Raw genomic sequence first — 19106 nt, 5'->3', positions numbered from 1 at the left:
TTTTTTTTTTATTTATTTATTTACTTTTCTTCCTCTTGAATATATTTGAGGTTTTTTTCTTTTTTTTTTGGCGAACGTAGGTGTACATCTTTATAACAGTAGGATGTGTGTCTGTGCCTCCCTACTAATGTGCAGAGTAATGTTTTTTTTTTCTTTTCTTAATTATTTTCTTTGATTCTATCTAATGATTCTTCTTCAAATTTAATTTTTTTTTTTTTTGCTTTTTTTTTTTTTTACACTTCTACTCATTCTTTTCTTTCCCCTATTCTCTTTCTTCTTTATTTTTCATTCCAAACATACACTTTCACACACATTTCAACTCCTTCCCTAAAAAGAAAAAAGAAAAAAATAACAACTGTTTAGAGAACCCGCAAGGTCAACAAAAACAAGAAAAGAAGAAGAACAACAACAGTAGTGTAGTAGCCATACAAATAACTATCTTGCAAGAAGGACCAAAAGAAAAAAGAAAAAGAAAAGAAATAGAAGAAGAAGAAGAAACATTTGATTTCTCTCTTTTCCCTTCTTCTTCTTCTTCATCTTTTCCTTATATATTTCTCTGTATTCTATTCTCTCTCTATCTAAATGACATCCCCCTCGTGCACGGTGTATGAGAATGTGTTGGGCGGCACTCGGCCCCGGCGGCACATCGCCCCGCAGATCCGCCCGGCCGGTCTCGTCGTTGGCCGCGACTGCGGAACGGTGGCGGAGTTGACCTCCAATTACTACAAGGCGAGAAGAGAAACTCCGGATCTCATCAAGAGCTACAGACGCGGCGGGGAGGTTGGACGGACATGGCGACACTACGGCATTGCAAGAGATCCACCAGTGGATGAAAATATACGGCATGGTATTAAAGGCGTCGTTGGCGAGGGAGCACGGGGTTGTTTACAACCCCCACATGATCGAATGACGGCATTAATGGAGGAACAACTTGAGTGTATGTATTTATCCAATATACGAAAACCACTTGGACACGCTCCAGCCCCAACGTATGAAATAACGGTTCCACGAGATGGATTTGGGGTTCATTCCGATCACAGTGAGAGTGTTAAACGAGTGGTGTATGGTGGTAAGGATGTGGATGTACTTCACCCCGTGGGAGAACGTAAAGATCGCGGTTACGATTGGGAAAAGACTGGTATTGATCCCACACAGTTTTGTTTTGGGAAAACAGTTGGGGCATCGGCTATGAACACAACCGCCAACGTCACCGCCGCAGATGTGATGCGGGAGAGTCAACCAGTATCCACTGTACTTCCTAAACTCGTGAAGGATTATCAATCAACTTCAAAATCAGAAATTGGAAAGCCCCGCAGGTATGGATTTCACAATGCACAGTTTGAAGAAACAGCAGAACAGCGGGCTGTGCAACGATCACGACTTGGTGATGGGGATGCCGCACGTGAAGTACTTAGTTCATGGGCCATACATCCAGCCACTCTAAAGGCATATGAAGAACGTATTGCCAGAGAAACCGCAGATGCATTGGAAACGATGAAAGAACTCACCGCTACTACAGTGGATGATGACAGCAATAAGACTCGTTCACGATATGAATGTTCATTTGATGGCAAACGAAGAGGTAAAGCAGTAGCACTAACAGAACTGGATGATGATGTGCGTGCCCCACATCTCTTATATCCATGTCACTATGTTCAGTTGGGTGTGAAGTCCAAGTACTTCGCCGGTGGCCGAACATTAGAAGATATTCGTAGTTTATGTAAAAAGATAGATTTTCACATTTCCGATGAACAAATCGAAGAGGTGTTCAGAAGCATCGCTTTAGATGATCGATGCGGTATTGAACAGTTTAAGAACAAGGCCATTGATATGGGATATCTGGTGTAATTATGAATATGTTATATCGATCCCTTACCTACTTATCTACATATCACCAGCAAGAAAAGAAAAAAAAAAAAGAAAAGAATAGAGAAAAGCCAATAAAAGTGTTTTTCTTGTTCTTTTTTTTTCTTTGTTTTTGTGTTTTTTTTTTAATTTGATATATTCTTGCACTCGCCACCACCATCATCATCTCTCAGTTTTCTATTATATTGCTATATTCTCTGTGATGGCAGGCAAATGTATAGAAGGAAGAAAAAAAAAAAAAAGAAAAAAGAGAGAATGGAAATATAGTGGAGTAGATATTCTCAGCAAAACAAAAAAAAAAAAATAACAAAAACAAGAAGAAGATTAGAGTATGGAATGAATGGATGAAATAAAGAAATGGAAATGTGACATTATGTACTTAGTTTTTTTTCCCCCCTTCTTTTTCTTTTTCTTGTAAACTCTGGATATTAAACCTGAGTTGATTTTTTTTTTTTTTTGTTCTTCCCATGTTTCTTATTATTTGAACTTTTTTTGTTTTGTTTCTTTTCTTTTGTATTTCTGTATTGTCTTTACTTCTTGGCCAGCGCCTTCCTGTGTTTTTATTGCCAACTATAATTATTTATCAAATATCTCTTTTTTTCTTTTTTTTTTTCTGTATTTTGTAATCTTCACTTATTCCCGTCCCAAGGGCTCAGAACAACTGAAGAGAGAATCCCACACATACACATACACACCAAAAAAAAGGAAAAAGAAGAAACTATACCTAAAGGAGGAGCAAAAAAAAAAAAAAAGGGAATAAGTTTCGAGGTGTTCTGCTTGTGTGTATACAAGAGGTGGGTATTATTATTAGGTTAGTAGTTACACGTACTTTATTTGTATTTGTAGTTTTTTTTTTTGTTAGTTTGTTTGTGTAGATTTGTATCGTTCAGCAGATCAAAAGGAGGTGTGGTATTGATAAGAAGAAGAGAAAGGTGAAGACGGTAGAGAAAGGAAGTAAGAAGGAAAGGAAATAAATACTCAGGAATAGTGTTGTTAAATAGCAGTAGCAAATTCACACAGCGAAAGAGTAAAAGTAAAAGTAAAGCATCCCTTCCCTCTTTTTAGATAAATAATGTTTCGCCAAACGTTAAAGAGAGGGATAAAACCATATCTCCATGCTTTTTCTCCTGGAGCACGTCCTTCTGAAAAAGGTATGTTATACCGAAATAATAATATGAACGCACATGCGCGTGTGGCATCTATTCAGCAAGCACAACGTACACATCGCGAGGGAAAAATATTTCTTATGCTGTTAGTACCGGATCAAATTTTCCTCTCTGTCTTTGTTGTTTGTACTTCCATTGTTGTCATTTTCATGTACTTTCGTCAGCAACCCTTTAGTTTTAATACAAATAAACAACGTTGGATTTTAGGTGCATTAAATGAGCATGAGTTCTACCAACGTAATAGAGAGATGAGTTTGGTGTTTGAGGCTCATAAGAATGCTATTGAGGGAACAAGAGAAGCTGTTGGTGATCGACCAGAGGTGTTTGATCCTCCGGTGGGAACACTCTACCAAAGCCGCTCTGGTGAATTTGCTGTAGAGAAGTGAGTACGAAATTTGTTGACCAAATATATCTAGTGTTTATTTTTTCTTCTCGTTGTTGTTGTTGTTTTCCTCCTCAATTCTGTATTTTTATTTGTTTTATTTTTGTTTGCAGTCCCATTTTTAAATAATGGGGGATATGACACGGGATTTTCAATGGGAATTAGTAATTAAATTGAGTGAGCGATTGTCTGCTTTTGTCGCATATATATTATTATTTTTTTTTTTATATTTATAGTGTTTTTATGGGTGAGGTTTGGGGGATCTGGGGTGGTGACTGATGGGACTGGTTAGAAAAGAAAAAAAAGGGTGTATAGTAGAGGAGGATAGGAAATGAAAAGAAATAGGAAAGAGAGAGAGAGAGAGAGAGAAAGGTGAAAACTGGAACAATAAATATCTATATCTATAGAAAAGTAGTTTGTGTATGAGAGAGAACGAAAGAAAAAAAAACAAAGAGAGAGAGTGTGTAGAACAGTTATTATTTATTATGCGTCCATATCACTAAAAAAAATGTATTATCTCCATCTATACTATACATCTACTATACCATTGTTTTCTGGGTATAATTTCTCTTTTTCTTTCCTTCTTTCTTCTTTCCCTTTAGCATTACTTTATCCTTTCCCTCTTCCTTTTCCTCAAACTTATTATAGTCCCCTTTAATCCCTCTCTTTCTCTCTCTCTCATTCACTCTGTGCAATGTCGGGAGGGATTGCTGTTGTGGATGTCGGCTCCGGCCACACACGTGTGGGGCTCGCCGGCGAGGAGGCCCCGCGGGTTGTGGCCGCAACTCTCGTCGGCGCCGCCCGCCCCCGCGGGGTCCCCGGCAGTCTTCTCCAGCACCGCAGCGACGACTACGCCGGGGAGGCCGCCGAGAGGGCCGCCGGCCGCCTCCTCACGCGAAGACCCGTGCAGGGCCGCCGCGTTGCCAACTTTGACGATCTCGAGCATCTCCTCCACGACGCCCTCTACGCGTGGCTCCCACTCATCCCGAGTGAAACGCCGCTCTTGTGGGTGGAGCCGGCGGGAACCACACGTGCCGATCGCGAGCGAGTCTGCGCACTTCTCTTTGACGTCTTTGACATCCCACGACTCGCCATCACGAGTGCGGCGGCAACCACCATGTATGCGACAGGACGCACGACGGGAATCGCACTTGACAGCGGCGAGGACCGCACAACGATTAGTGCCGTGTGGGAGGGATATTCTCTGCAACACGCCGTGCATGTCTCCGCAGTGGCTGGACGTGCACTCACAGACAGACTCTTCACTTACCTGCGGGGGAAGGGGTATGCTTTCTCCACACCACAGGATCATCGTTTGGTGGATGATATTAAATGTAAAATGTGCTATGTTGCTGCAGATCTGGAACTAGAATTAGAACAGTTACGTAAAAAGACACATTTTGAGAGTTATCAGTTACCAGATGAACAGCATATCTACCTTCATGAAAGTCAGTTTACGATTCCAGAGATACTCTTTACGCCACCAATGGAGGAGAGTAGTGAAATTTTCACTGGTTTTGGTGAGAAGGATATGTATGATGTAACTCTCTGTAAGAAGGAAATTGGATGGGCAGAGGCGGTAAAAAAAGTAGTAGAAAGTTCACCTTTATATACTCAGTCTCATCTTTACGGTAATATCGTTCTGGGTGGAGGAAATACAATGTTCCCTGGTATTGAACAACGTCTGCAGCATGATGTTGTAGAACTAACCAAGGGTAACAATAATATCAATTTCAAGAGCAACATAAGTAATAGTCAAGATACGGTGAATTGTATTGCTTTTCCTGATCGTGATTTGGCTGCATGGATAGGAGGTTCAGTAGTGGCATCTATGCCAACATTCTTGCATACTTGTCTCTCACGCGGTGAATACCATGAAAATGGCGCAGGACTCATACACACAAGGGTGTCGTAAAGAATCTCTGAGAGAATACAGTAAAGAAGAAAAGGAATGACATTATGAGATTCTTGAGGGGAGGGAAGAAGGCAAAAAAAAAAAAAAAAATGGAGAGGCGTCATGTAGAGTAGAACAAAAAAAAAAAATGAAATCATACTGAATGGTGAAATCTAAGCATTAGTTCAATTTTTGATATATATTCTTCTGACAATTTAATTGTTGTGCATGAACATCAGTGTATATATATGTGTTTTTTTTTTTTTCTTTCTTTTCTCTCTTTTTTTTTTTAGTTCCCTTTTTCTTTTCAAAAGAGAGGGTGAGGGCGTCTTTTTTTCTTCTCGCTCCTTTTTTTTTCTCTCTTTCAGGGTTTGGAAGAGAAAAGTGGAAAAAAAAAGTCTCTCTCTTTGTGGGCTTCTCTTGCTGTTACTAGATATATAATATACTCAAAGAAGGGATACAAATAGAATCCACCTGAGGGGTAGGTACAGCTCTTATATCTAACCGAAGGAATACAAAAAAAGAAAAAAAAAAAAAGACAAACAAGGAAGCAAAGAAAATCAAAAAAAAAAAAAAAACTTACAGAATGTTGTCTGATAAGAGCGCCTCCTTTTACCGTAAGAACAGTCCTTCCAAGGATCGTGGCAGTGCTATTGTAATTCCCAATATTCCCAAGGTTACAGATGAACGGGCACGTATGAAATTACTATCTGATTATGATAGATACGAACAGGAACTCTTTAAACACCATATTGGAACACCAGATACCACATGTACAATAGGTCTTAAACTCGTTCCTTCCAATTTTGATAGACGCTTGCCATCACAGAATGACCCTACAAATGCAGAGACGGAGTTAGAAGCACGTAGACGACTCAAACGAATGGAGAAGAGAGCTTCTAGAGGTTCCTTCGCCGCACTATCATCATCCAGGACGGACGTTCCTGCCGCGAGACGTCCAGTCGCGGATGCCCAAATGTCAGTCTCCACCGCAACCGGAACAGGAATCACTAGTGCATCTCAAACGCCAAACCCGCGGGTATCAACACAACCAGCTGTAGGTGTTCCTATCCCAGAACACGTTCTTCCACCCACTTCTCGCTCAAATAAGTCTGCACGTGGAGGAGGAGAGGGAAGAGGCTCCGTGACGTTGTCTACAGCTCAACCCACACAAGGGGCAAGTCCAGCAGTGGAAGGAAAGGCACAGGATAGTCCACTCAGTTCAACGTTTCCTAAAGGAACTCCACAACGATCCAAGACACAGAGGTTAACGGCAACAGTAACACCACCAGAACCAGAACCACAACCACAACCACCACAGAAGCATCAGCAGAAACAACCGCAAAAACAACAACAACCGCAGAAACAACAACAACAACGTCAACAAAATAGAGTTGAGGAACATACTCCAGTAAAGAAGGAAACTAAGACGGTAGGAACTGTACCTCGACCTCCAGTACAGTTTCTTAAAAGGGATCTCTCATTAAAATCTCCAGATGCAATGTTTGCAGCAAAAAATGACTCTGCATTAACTGCAGAACGCTGTGGTGAATTACTCCGAGTTTTAATTAATACTCCACCTGAATTCTGTGAGTCCTTTCATCTTGATTTGCGCCATATTGATTTGGGGTGGATGCGAGGTTCACGTTACCCAAGTTCTCTTGTGACACTGCATACATGGCGTTCCAGTGCCGCTTCCGATGGAATTGGTCCTGGTTCTAGTAATAGTGGAGGTATACTACCTCTTAATTCCCCACGTTCTGTTCTTGTTCTCTTAGGTAATGGAGTTGTGATGAATGATTTAATTCCACAAGAAATCCATGATGATGATCCATTATTACCAAAAGACCCAGAAACACGTAATTATGTGAAACGAATGCGTTTGGAGTGTCATGCTCGTGCTCGAGAAAATTTACTTCAAAGTTTACGTAGTGATTACGCTGTACTTTGCCGTAGAGTTAATTTACCAGATATCTTGAAGGCTTACCAAGAAGACAAAAGGCGAGAAATCACGGTGGAACTTCCCTCAACTATTAAAGAAGGTCATGAAAGACGAAAACGCATCTTAGAAACTGAAAGGAAAAGGATGGAAAAACAATTAGCTTTTACAAAAGATGTTCATTATCGTCAACTAATAGCTGAACAGCGACAACGTCAGTTGGAAGAAGATGCAAAAGCAAGAATTGAGCAAAAAAGACAAGAAGAACAAATAGCACATCAACGGGCTGTAGAACGTCTCGCAGCACAGAAACAGAAGGCGGCAGAGGCAGAAGCACAATACCAAAGAGATTTACAAGAACGACTACAACGGGCTGAAGAAAAGAACGCCAGACGTATTGAAGCTCAACAACGATTATATGAACGCCGTCGTGAAGAACGACAGAAGTTAGCAGAAGAGCGTCAGTTACGGTTTGAGCGCCGAGTGGAGGTACAAGAGCAACAAAAACTACAAGCCCAACATAAACGTGAAGAAAAGGAAGAAAAGATAAGAGTCATGCGAGAGGAACAAGAGCGTAAACGACAGGAAATGCATGAAAAGTTGGTAGAAAAGGCCGCTAAATCAATGGAACTGCGGGAGTCGGTTCGTCAACGGGCAGCGATGCAGGAAGAACGGGTCCGGCAGGCGGCGATGGAGCAGCAACGCAAAGTGGAAGAACGACTGTTGCGATTCCAACAAAGCCACGAAGCGGCACGGGCCGAACGTCTTCGACAGGAAGAGGAAAAACGAGAACGTCTCAAGGAGGCTTATCAAGCGGCGGCGAATAAACTCGCGGCGGTGAGAGAGGAAATCCTTGAAAAGGACGCACAACATGAGAAGAACTTTAATGAACTACAACATCAGAGACAAGTGGAGTCTCTGACAAAGCGGGAACATGAACGGGAAGTGATGGAGGCAAAGGCTTTTGCAGTACTCCGTAGTAAACGGATGACGGAGTTTGAGAAACTTGAGACAGTATTACAACTTCTTAAAAAACGTGAAGTGGCAATGCATTTGGATAAACAACGTGAGTTGCTTTTAGAGGAAACACGCAAGAGTCATGCTACTTTACTCTCAGAAAGAAATGCCCTTAAGCAAGAGATAAAACGTCAGAAGGAACTCACAGGGTGATGAATAGAAGAAAAAGAAGAAGAATGATTAGTATATGCATATGTTGGTAATGAATATGTATTTGTATATTTTTGCATATGAAATGTATGCGTATAATGGTATATATGTATTATAGCCTGGTGAAGAGAGGACAAGGATGAAGGAAAGAAAGAAAGTAAAAAAAAAAAAAAAGAGTTTTCTCAGCTTTTAGAAATGAGCAGAAACACATATTCACAGTAAACGCAAAGAAGGATACACATATATAGCAAAAAAAAAAAGGAAACAATAGGGTCCCCAACATTTTCAGTCTCTACAAAAAGGGAAGAAGAAATAAGGAGGGATCAAAAAACAAAGTAAAAATAAAAAAAAAAGAGAAATGTTTAAGTGATATTCTGATTTATTACTTACAATCTCTTTTTATTTTTGTTTTTCTTGCATTGTTTTTTTCTTTTTCTTTTGATGTGTTGCAATTCTTGTTTGCGTTTTAACTCTCTTTGTTGTTCCTGTTCCTGTTGGTGTTTTTTTTTATTTATTTTAATCCTGGAAGTTTTTTTCTTCTTTTTTCTTATGTTTTCTTTGTGATACTGAAATCTTTAATATGATTTCTATATATATATATATATATATATATAGATCTTTCTTTCTCTGTCTGCTTGATTGCTTGTTTAATTCCATAAATTATTACAATTGTTGTTGTTTTACTCTGTTTTGATCACTATAGTGGAAGGAAAAAAAAAAAGAAAAAAAAAAAACACACAAAAAAGGCAAATACGTAAAATAAACAAACTGTGAGGACGTGAGAGAAAGTTATTATACATACATACGAGTATGGAACTAGTTGGTGCGGTAAAGGCCGCATCAACGCCGGTGGTGCGTGCTGTTCTTCTCATGATGGCTGCACTGCATGGTGGGCCTGAGAAATCAAAGAAGGAGACGTGGACGTGTTGCCGCAGCGATGGATCCCCCGCAGCGACATTCAGCGAAACGGAAGGATGGAAGACGTTGCGGGAATGTAAAGGTATACCTCCAACTGTGGAGATGCAGTTTCACGTGGATCACACAAATGACAATGCAGTGAAGTTTAAATGGGTCCCAATGGATGATTCGCATGTGGTCTTAATTGCCCAACGCACAGAGACTGGGGTATCAACGCAGCCTGTAAGTATTTCCCTTTCCACAGGGGAGGAGCCGCTTCTCTCTATTATGAAGAATGTGAGTGAGTGGACTACAGAAACTGCAGAGGATGCTGTTAAACGACTACGACTAGCACTCTTTAATCGTCTTTCTGCAGAATTCCCCAGTGAGGGGAATGGTAGTAGCAATACTACTAATAATAATACTAATACTGCACCACCACACAGAGAGTCTGAGAGAGAAGTACTTGAGGAGAGAGATGTAGTTCATCGTGAATCTAACATTGCGGCACCAGACCGTATTCCCGTTCCTGCCGGAGAATCCCTCTTTGCTGGTATTGTCCCGCGGCTTCCAGGATATCGCTACGGCGAGAGAGATTTATTACCAGGTGGAGGCATCACACCACCCGTCGGTAATAGTAATAGTGCTGGTGGAATGTTTCTGGGTCCTCAAGCCTTTAACAATGTGGATCTCCCACAGGCCCGATATAATCCAATGTTTCCTGGAGATACTGGCCCCTATCGTGGAGGACGTCCACAGCCCATGCGGACCTTTCCAGGTGAGCCCGATCCCGATCTTTTACTTCCACCGGGTGGACCGGCCTTTGGGGGATTGGGTTTTGGGCCAGGAAGGGGTGGACGTGGTCCTTCCTATTTCGGTTGATGTGTTTGTGAATAAACCGCTTTGTGTGTGTGTGTGTGTGTGTGGCTTGATGTTTGTATGCATAGCTGGATATAGCTGAATGAAAAAGATGGAATAGGTTGTATGATAGTATATGAGTGAGTGAGTGATTTTATTTTATTTGTTTTTTTTATTTTTTTTTTTTTTGCATTGATTTTTTTTTTTGCATTTTGTGTGCACATTTCTGCTGTTTTCATTTTTTTTTTGTTTTTTTTCCGTTTATGATATGATGCTTGTAGAGGTTAATACTGGGAGATTTTGTTCCTGCGTGCGGACAACAAGAAAAAAAAAAAAAAAAACGAACAAAACAAGTGTGCGAAAGTGGTTCACACACAAACAGAAATAAACAAACAAATACGTACATAATTGCTGATGCAGAACGATGTTATTTTATTTTCTCTTTTTTGTTTTCCTTTTCTTCTTTTCTTCTTTTCCCTCGTTTACACACACCTCCTTTATTTCCTTCTTTTCCCACACTTCTCTTTCCATTTATTTATTCATCCCTTCATTCCTTTTTTTTTCTTTCTCATCTATATCCTTCTTTTTCCTTACCCCCTTTTTTTTTCTTTCTTTCCTTCTTTCTTTATTATGATCGGTTCTTTCACTATATTCTTAGTGTGTAGTGATGGTGTCGTACAAAGAGACGGTGAGTCGCGATGGCCGCAAACGTGCACCGCGGCTGCTCTTTGGTGTGAATCTTATCAAGCCGTTCCCGTGGATTCGTGTGCTTGTTGGGATGGGCGCCATGGCTGCGTTGTTAAGACAATATTACGTGGCTCAGCACTACGTCCCACCGCAGGAACAATTCCTGCGTAAAGTCATCATCGCCCCTTACGGTGTACTTGGCACTCAAATGACACTGCAGGGAGGTGTTAAACGTGTGGCCTCCGAGCCGGATGAGAATACCGTGATTGTGGACACCGCCGATTTAAAACACATCTTCACAACCACAGAAGGCGCCAAAGGGGCTTCCGGGGCTATTTACAATTGGCTTGGACTGCAAGGACAGTTTCCAGATGATGTGGTGCGTGCCATCTCTCGTGTGTGTGATGCCAAGTGGTTTAAATATGCAGAAGATAAGAATGTCATTCATGTGATTGGACCCGACTTCCGTGAGGGTGTGTGGTCAGAGCGGGAAGCCGCATTGGAACTCTCTCGTGCCTATCGCAATACTTTACATGAGTTTGTGGTGAGTGAAGGGGATGTGTTGCGATTGGCACCTATTTCGAATGGAACAACGGCTGGGCCTTTATATAATCAACTCCCACCCATCACACAATCGGCTCTTACAATGGCGTTTGAGCAATTGCATGTGTTTGATCGGGAGTATTTACTGCGGCGGGATAAACATGTAGAATTGTGTGTGTTTATGAACAGGGAATGGGACATGTACCAGAGTGTCTTTAAGAATCGCGGAAAGGTGGTAAAGTTGTAGGTTAGGGCAAGAAGAAGAGGGAAAAAGAAGAAGAGGGAAAGAAAGAGAAAGAGAAATGAAGAAAAAAGAAAAAAAAAAGAAGAGTGAAGGAAATGAGAGAGAGGAGAGAGAGAGGGGTGAAACATTGAAAACAAAGTAAGGAAGAGAAAATGAGTTGAAGTGGTGTGTTTGATTTCTGTGAATGGACACTACTACTTTTTTTTTGATTATTATGGACGTTTTTCTCTTTTTTTTTCTTTTTATTATTATTATTATTATTATTATTATTATTATTATTTTTATTGTTAGTGCTGCTGTATAGAAGTCACTGAAAAACTCTCTAGCGGTTTTTTTTTTTTCCTTTTTATCTTTTTTTTCCTTTTTCTCTTTCTATCTGTTTGTTTCTATAGATTGAAGAGTCAATTAATTTTCTCTTCTCTCGTACATTTTTCTCTTATTTGTGTGTGTGTGTGTGGGTTTTTGTGTAACGTGTTTTCCCACCTCTTTTTTTTTTTCTTTTACAGTTATCACATATTCAAATACTGTGAATCACACAAGAATCAAAAAATATTTGCTTCTTTTCTTTTTAATTAACTTTATTTAAAGAAGAGAATTATTTTCTCCTCTTATTTCTTTTTTACATCATATTTTCATTTTTTTATGTATTTCTCTCCATATTTATCTCTTTTTTTTTGCTTTTCTAACCTTTTTCTTTTTTTTTGAGGGGTAGTACACACGGGGACGAAGGAAGAGAAGGATAAAATTATATATATATTTATCTATTTTGTAGTCCTTGTTTTGCATTTCGTGTACTTTTCTTTTTTTCTCTCAGAGAGAAAAAACAAAAGTCTGTACACCACAGGTATCGTGTTTTTTTTTTTTCTTTTTTGGAAAGCTGCTGCTATCTGCAGTAGTATAAACACATTATTAACATTCCTTAGCAAAAAAAAAAAGAAAAAAGAAAAGAAGATAGAGTACCAGTAATAAAATAGTGGTAACTCCAAAGAAAGAAAGAAAGAAAGAAAGGCGAAGTAACAACATTAGCAGTTGTTATTATTTGTAGTTGTAGTAGTGTGGTAGTAATAGTAGTTAATATAGTAGTAGATATCTGGTGTTAGTGGTGAAGAGTATCTAAACGCTTGTAAAGATGCTTCGACGAAGAATACTGCAGGCGGGTCCTCCTCCTCCACTTCTTATTACTAATATTAATACTATTAATACTACTAATACTAATAATAATAATACTCCATACTCAATTGTCTGCGTAACATCAAAACGTGGTATTAAGACACTTGATGTACGTGAGTACCGACCATTGGCAACACCCATTGAGTTTCGTTTTTATCAACGCTATGCAAATCACCCTAATCGACAGTCTGGTATACAGTTTCTCACTCACTATAATACCCACCAACGGTTTCGAGTGAGAAAAGACTATATTGATTATATGCATTGGGGTAAGGAACAAGGACAGGCACGTTTACCACACCGTCATCAACGTGTGGCCTTTGACTTTCATGATAATTTACATCCAACTCTTACCAATAGTGATAATAATAATAATAATGGTAGTTCACAATCATCCTGGTTTACAGAACAGGATCCTTCACTCACTTCCCATCCTGATCTCGCTACCAATTTTGATCCCAACCGTCGTGAGTTTTCACACCCAGAGCATTGGAATAAAATGTTTTCTAAACGACGCCCTGGTGAGGGAAGTATTGACTTGTCGGTATTACCCTCGCAGAGTCTACTCGGTCCACTCATGCGACACAGTGATACCAAAGGTAATGGATACTTTAAAGTGGATAACCGTGGACACACGGATGGATTAGTGCCTGGTGTGAATACCCCTTTTCTCGGGGAGTTTGATCAAAAGATGATGCAGGCCATGTCAAGACCATTGAATGCAGATCGAACGATTACCGGAAATGATGGACGTTTTTCAAAAACAATTATGATAAATGAACCAAAAACACATCAGGCTCTCAGTGCAAAGACGGCTAGTGAATTGGCTACGGAAATTGATAAGGCAACCAATGCGGTTTACTCAAAATTAACCGTTTTAGAAGCGGCACAATCTGGACTCACAAATTATTTTTGTGGTGGTTTGAATTTTGAGATGCTTGGATTTGATTTACAAATGGCAACCATTCTACGAAATCAGGCACGTGCTATTCTTGATAAGAGTACTGAAACTTCAGGAAAAACAACAACTTCTTCTTCTTCTTCGGGTTCTCCTTCCACATCTACTTTAACTAAATCTCAAGAACGTGAAGTGGAGATGTTATTACGAGATGCGGCACGTTATGAAGATCGAGTAGATGATACTTTACGTCAACATGCATCACTTATCTGGCGAGTATATAATGCTCCCAGACCTTTAATGACACTTACAAATGGAAAGTGTCGGGGAACTGGATGTGGAGTTTCACTTTATGCGAAATACTGTGCTCTTAAAGATTCAACAGAGTTTATATTTGATGGTCCTAATTTGGGAGTTACCCCATATGGAGGTCTTACTCGACTTCTTGCACGAACAGAAACTTCATTAAAGTATCCTGGACTTGCAGAGTTTGTCATGTTAACAGGTACTTCTCTCTTTGCTGGAGATGCCCTTCGACTTGGTTGGACAGATCTCTTTACCACTATACCAGATATGAGTTATTATATTAAAGAATGGTTTGATAACTCTGAACATATGCATAATGATGCTATTGCCTGGCAATTAGGTCATCTCTTAGATACATGCTTTAAAATGCGAGAGGCACATTCCTCCGCTATGGAACGAGCTGCTCTTTCACCCACTCGAGCTCGTTGGGTGGAGGATGCATTTGCGGATCAACCATCTGTTAAACACATTATGGATACTCTTAGTGAGATTGAACAATTGCCTCTTACAGCCGAACATAATACATACGATGATTCCAAATGTACACCATACACTTTAGAAGATGTCGCCGCAGGGTTACAGAAGTTAGAGGAACATCGTCTGCGGTATACACTCTCTCCATGGGATATCACACCACCAGAGGATGAAGTGGCACTTCAACATGCATCTGAAGTATTTAATGCCTATGTATTAGAACGACATGGTTCTGTAGATGTTGTAGTTCACCGAGATGCGGAGAAAGTTGCTAAATGGAATCGACAAAGACAAAAGGAGTATTATGCTTATCGCAGTCTACAAGAAGCTCCTCATCCACGTCATGTGTATGCTCGACTTGAAGGGTGTGAAGGAAAACTTGTTTCATTTGATTTTACCTTTTTAAAGGATCAGAAACAAAATTCCAATTCTAATTCTAATAATAATAATAATGATAGTAATAATAATCTGGAGGAGTTTCATTCCACAACACTTCTTGATTCACTGAAGCGACAAATACTTACTTCTCTCGAAATGCCTACAGATCGTGACATTGAATTAGGTTGGTATTTACCAACATTAGATACATGTCCTGTCTATAATGATGAAGAACTTATGCAGGTACTTCACGCTGATCCAGGTATTGAAGATCCACAATCACGTTTGAAATATCCACCTATTTATTTTATAGTAAAACGCAATACACTCTACTTTTCTGAATGGGCGTATGCGGTGAAACATCAAATGTTGCTTCAATCACCTTTTGCATTACGGGCAACTTTTGAACTGTTAGCAGAAGTACGTGGGGATGGTTCAGCAGAGCGTGTGATGCCCCTTGCAGAGACTCTTGCAGTAGAATTTAAATACTTTTCTCGATTGTTGCGTCGTCCAGACTTTTACAATGTTGGTGTTCACACTGATAAGTCTGCAGAACAATGGGAGGAGATTCGTGAGGAGCGTAGACGCAATATTCACAAAACACATCTCCCAACTCGACCACTACCAGACTTTGAAAGTGTCTTTGAACGAGATGTTACCCTAGATGGACACACATTCCGTCTTCGTCCACGCTGGTTTCCCCGTACATTACAAGATATCTCCGATAATGAGATCTTGCGATTACGTACACCACTCTCATATGATGTGGACGCTATTGTGCCGCTGCATGTCTCTCTGCAGTGCTCCACCGCCGATCGTCTCCCTTTCATGGTGGATGATGCTGGCGGTGCGGAAGTTGTGCGGGGACTCGGCGAGTGTGATGGCAGCACCGGTGCCCCACTGGCCCCCCCACTCACCTCCAACGCGCACGTTCCGACGAATGTGAACTTTTACGAAATGGCCCGTCATCCGTGGGGCGATGAGGCCTCGTCGTGGCGCCGCGATGGACACACGGCGGGTTCACTCGAACACTACGAGGCGCAGTACCGCACGGCTGTGCAGGCGGTGTACGATGAGGCGGGCCGCGGGGAACACAACTATTGGCCCTCGCGTGAGGCCTGCGAGGGTGTGAGCGGTGAGGAAGAGGATAATGCATTATTGCAACAACGTCTCTTCACACCACTGGAGGAGGCGGGAACAAATGTGGAGCCATGGGCACGTAATCTTCGCCGGAATGCAAGTGAAGGGAAATTGGCCTACAAGGCGGAGATCGCCACACAAGAGGAGAAGATATATGATGATGAGTACTACCGATGGTTTATTCAACCCGGACATCACCCCAACCCCAGTGGACTCATCTCAGGGCATAAGAAATCATCCACAACTCAGAGTGGTATGGATGAGGCAGAACTGGAACGTATCTGGCGCAGTGTGGCGGCTGAAGATGTTACTACAGGCACAACAGAAGGAGTGGATGAAGTGGATGTTACTACTAATCAGGAAATTGTGGAGGAGGAAACACTCATGGCTGATCCAGTCCTCTCCACAGATGGAGATGATAATAATTGAAACAACGTGATCCGGAGATTGTCTAAGGAAAATGCTTGTGTGTAGTAATAAGGGATGGAGAGAAGAAAAAGAAGAACTCTCTCCTCCTTCTTCTTCTTCATGAAGAAGAGAAAATGAGAAAACGTGCTGAATGCGATAAGAAGAATGAAAAAAAAAAAAAAGAACAGAAGAAGTGTGAGAAAAGAGAAAAAAAAAAATGAGAGGAATGAGGCGAAACGAGGGTTTCTGTTTTTTTATTTTTATTTTAAAAAGAATTTGCAGAAAAAGATGTTCCCTATTTGTTGTTTTGTTTTTGCGTGTTTGTTTGTTTGTTTGTTTGTAAGAGAGGTATTATTGGCTGTGAAAGATGTGATGCACAAGAAAGACGAGGCAAGAAAAAGAAAAAAAGAAATCCATTTGACATACATACATATACATACATATATACATATATATATTCTTTTTTATTGATGGAGGTGTTCAGAAGAGCTCCTTTCCTATTTTAGTTTTCCTTCTTACTTTTTTGTAATGTGCTTAAACTGTTCTCACTTATTTCTCTTTTTTTTTTTTAAACTATTAACTACAAATGAAAAGAGGTAGAGCAAGGCGAGATAGTTACAGACAGGTAACAGCAGCAACACACAAACAAAAAGAAAAAAAAAAAAAAAATGGTTGCAGTTCGCGCAAAGGTTGGCTCCCGTGGCTTCATCCGTCAGAAGCAGCTGTCAAAGGGGAAGAAGGTGTTCAAGATTGACTGCAGCATCCCCGCCAACGACGGTATCTTCAGCGAGGAGATCCTCAGCAACTTCGAGCAGTACTTCCAAGATAATGTGAAGCTCAACGGCCGCAAGGGAAAGCTGACAGAGAAGGTGCGTATCAGCATGCGCGACAACACACTCGCCATCACCACAACGATGGCATACCGCAAGAAGTACTTCAAGTACCTCACGAAGAAGTTCCTTAAGAAGAAGGATCTCCGTGACTGGATCCGTATTCTTGCCAAGGGTAAGGATATGTACCAGCTCAAGTACTTCAACATCCAGGACCAGGAAGAGGCGTAAAAGAGGAAAAGAAAAAAAAAAAAAAAGATTCTTTTGGTCAGGGAGAGGAAGAGTGTGTGAGAGTATGTGTGGTATTTTGATGAGCAAGACGTTTGAGTGTAACTATGAGGATCACCGTTACGCGTCTATCTCAACTTCCGTTGAAGTGCGTTTCGTACTTTGCTCCGCCGTATTTTTTTTTCTCCTTTTGTTTTTTTTATTGTTTCTAAAATTTAATTCTTTCTCTTTTGTGTGTTTCTTTTTTTTTTTCCTTCACTTTGTAAAGACGTGTTTACCTTTTATACACGCAATTTAATTATGTAGCTGAAAAACTTATGATTTTTTTTTCTTTTTCTTTCTTTCTATTCTTTCTATGGTTGTAATTAAATTACTTCTCAAAATAGAAACGTGTTACCCTAGACCAGATTACTGGACCAGAGGGATATATATCTATATATATATTTATATATAGATATATATATATATATTAGGTGGTTGGGAACACAGTAGCTGTGTGTAGTGTAGTGTAGTCTACTGACATCACACAACACACTGGTATTTACGATAACCTCTTTCACTGTCTGCAGAGGGGGGAATTGGATAAACAGTTTCCCTTTCTGTGTGTGAACCTTTGAGTAAATCCACCAACCAACCAAACGAACTAATCAAGGAAACATCCATAACTAAATAAAGAGAAAAAGAAGAAGAAGAAGAAAAAAAGAAAAGACATTATGTTGCGTTGCACGAATGTTGTACTTAATTACAGAGCGGCACTTGAGCTTGACCGTATTCGCAGCATGCTCCGTGGAAGAGCCCGACTGGAGCGTAAAGTTGGATTGAAACGTCTTTATTTTCTCATGCGCACACAAACCCGTTATCGTGTGGAGCAGCAATCCCACTGGAACCGTGCGATTGTGCGAAAGAATGTAGACAGTGCGGCCCGTGAGCACGGCTCCGGATGGCCACAACTCCGCAATGAGTTGGCACGACAAAACATGATTCTCCTCCCACACACGCAACAAACATTAGCGCAGTATGAGCCGCTGGCCTTTCGCGCTGTGATGGAACTCTGCGCCTCCCGCATTCCCCCACCGCCGCCGCCCGCCCTAGTGGAGGTGCCAGAGGAGACTTATGTAGATTGGGCAACCATCAGAGAAAAAGAAGAGGAAGAGGGTAAAGGGAATAAATCACATCCCGCCGCCCGCGTGGAACTGCGCAGAGGAGTGGAGCGAGTGTTGCAACAGAGTGGTCCATCGCTCCTGCGGGATGCTGTGAATGGGAATGTAGAGAAGTTGATGGATGCGTGGAAGGAGTTTGATGTGGTGGCCTCAAGAGGAGGAGAGAAGAAATAGCTGTGTTGATGAGATGTGGGGGTTATACAGACGTAAATGACATTTGCAGAGGTATGAAACTCAACTCTCTTATAAAGACCAGAATGGATAGCGATTTGGTTTTTATCAAGTTGATGAAAAAAGAAAAAAAAAAGTATTTCTCTCCTTTTTTTTTGCTTTGTTTTGATTATTATTCTTTGTTATTTATTTATTTTTTTTGCATTTATTTCATTAATATATGTATATATGTTTTACTTCTATTCTTGTTTGTCCTTTTTGTTTATTATACATATCCGTTTTATATATATGAAGGAAAGG

At 40.6% G+C, this 19106-nt stretch overlaps 9 protein-coding genes across 9 annotated transcripts; all 9 read left to right on the top strand.

Annotated features, from left to right (window-relative positions):
- Positions 1-582: 582 nt before the first annotated feature.
- On the top strand, positions 583-1848 carry TM35_000064080 (flagella associated protein; the record flags this gene model as incomplete). Its single annotated transcript, XM_029023445.1, has 1 exon — positions 583-1848. One exon carries the CDS (start codon positions 583-585, stop codon positions 1846-1848), a length of 1266 nt encoding a protein of 421 aa, XP_028885469.1.
- A 1090-nt stretch (positions 1849-2938) lies between these two features.
- TM35_000064070 (uncharacterized protein) lies at positions 2939-3418 on the top strand (the record flags this gene model as incomplete). The annotated part of the gene is made up of 1 exon (XM_029023444.1): positions 2939-3418. The coding sequence occupies one exon, from the start codon at positions 2939-2941 to the stop codon at positions 3416-3418; it is 480 nt and encodes a 159-aa protein (XP_028885468.1).
- A 690-nt stretch (positions 3419-4108) lies between these two features.
- On the top strand, positions 4109-5329 carry TM35_000064060 (putative actin-like protein; the record flags this gene model as incomplete). Its single annotated transcript, XM_029023443.1, has 1 exon — positions 4109-5329. The coding sequence occupies one exon, from the start codon at positions 4109-4111 to the stop codon at positions 5327-5329; it is 1221 nt and encodes a 406-aa protein (XP_028885467.1).
- Positions 5330-5894: 565 nt separating this feature from the next.
- TM35_000064050 (uncharacterized protein) lies at positions 5895-8417 on the top strand (the record flags this gene model as incomplete). Its single annotated transcript, XM_029023442.1, has 1 exon — positions 5895-8417. One exon carries the CDS (start codon positions 5895-5897, stop codon positions 8415-8417), a length of 2523 nt encoding a protein of 840 aa, XP_028885466.1.
- An 807-nt stretch (positions 8418-9224) lies between these two features.
- TM35_000064040 (uncharacterized protein) lies at positions 9225-10193 on the top strand (the record flags this gene model as incomplete). The annotated part of the gene is made up of 1 exon (XM_029023441.1): positions 9225-10193. The coding sequence occupies one exon, from the start codon at positions 9225-9227 to the stop codon at positions 10191-10193; it is 969 nt and encodes a 322-aa protein (XP_028885465.1).
- Positions 10194-10836: 643 nt separating this feature from the next.
- Positions 10837-11646, top strand: TM35_000064030 (uncharacterized protein; the record flags this gene model as incomplete). Its single annotated transcript, XM_029023440.1, has 1 exon — positions 10837-11646. One exon carries the CDS (start codon positions 10837-10839, stop codon positions 11644-11646), a length of 810 nt encoding a protein of 269 aa, XP_028885464.1.
- A 1126-nt stretch (positions 11647-12772) lies between these two features.
- TM35_000064020 (uncharacterized protein) lies at positions 12773-16438 on the top strand (the record flags this gene model as incomplete). The annotated part of the gene is made up of 1 exon (XM_029023439.1): positions 12773-16438. One exon carries the CDS (start codon positions 12773-12775, stop codon positions 16436-16438), a length of 3666 nt encoding a protein of 1221 aa, XP_028885463.1.
- Positions 16439-17085: 647 nt separating this feature from the next.
- On the top strand, positions 17086-17478 carry TM35_000064010 (60S ribosomal protein L22; the record flags this gene model as incomplete). Its single annotated transcript, XM_029023438.1, has 1 exon — positions 17086-17478. The coding sequence occupies one exon, from the start codon at positions 17086-17088 to the stop codon at positions 17476-17478; it is 393 nt and encodes a 130-aa protein (XP_028885462.1).
- Positions 17479-18188: 710 nt separating this feature from the next.
- On the top strand, positions 18189-18809 carry TM35_000064000 (uncharacterized protein; the record flags this gene model as incomplete). The annotated part of the gene is made up of 1 exon (XM_029023437.1): positions 18189-18809. One exon carries the CDS (start codon positions 18189-18191, stop codon positions 18807-18809), a length of 621 nt encoding a protein of 206 aa, XP_028885461.1.
- Positions 18810-19106: the final 297 nt, after the last annotated feature.

This window comes from Trypanosoma theileri (assembly GCF_002087225.1).
Source record: "Trypanosoma theileri isolate Edinburgh chromosome Unknown TM35_Tth_6_V1, whole genome shotgun sequence".
NCBI lineage: Eukaryota > Euglenozoa > Kinetoplastea > Trypanosomatida > Trypanosomatidae > Trypanosoma > Trypanosoma theileri.
This window is presented reverse-complemented; position numbering and strand designations above follow the sequence as displayed.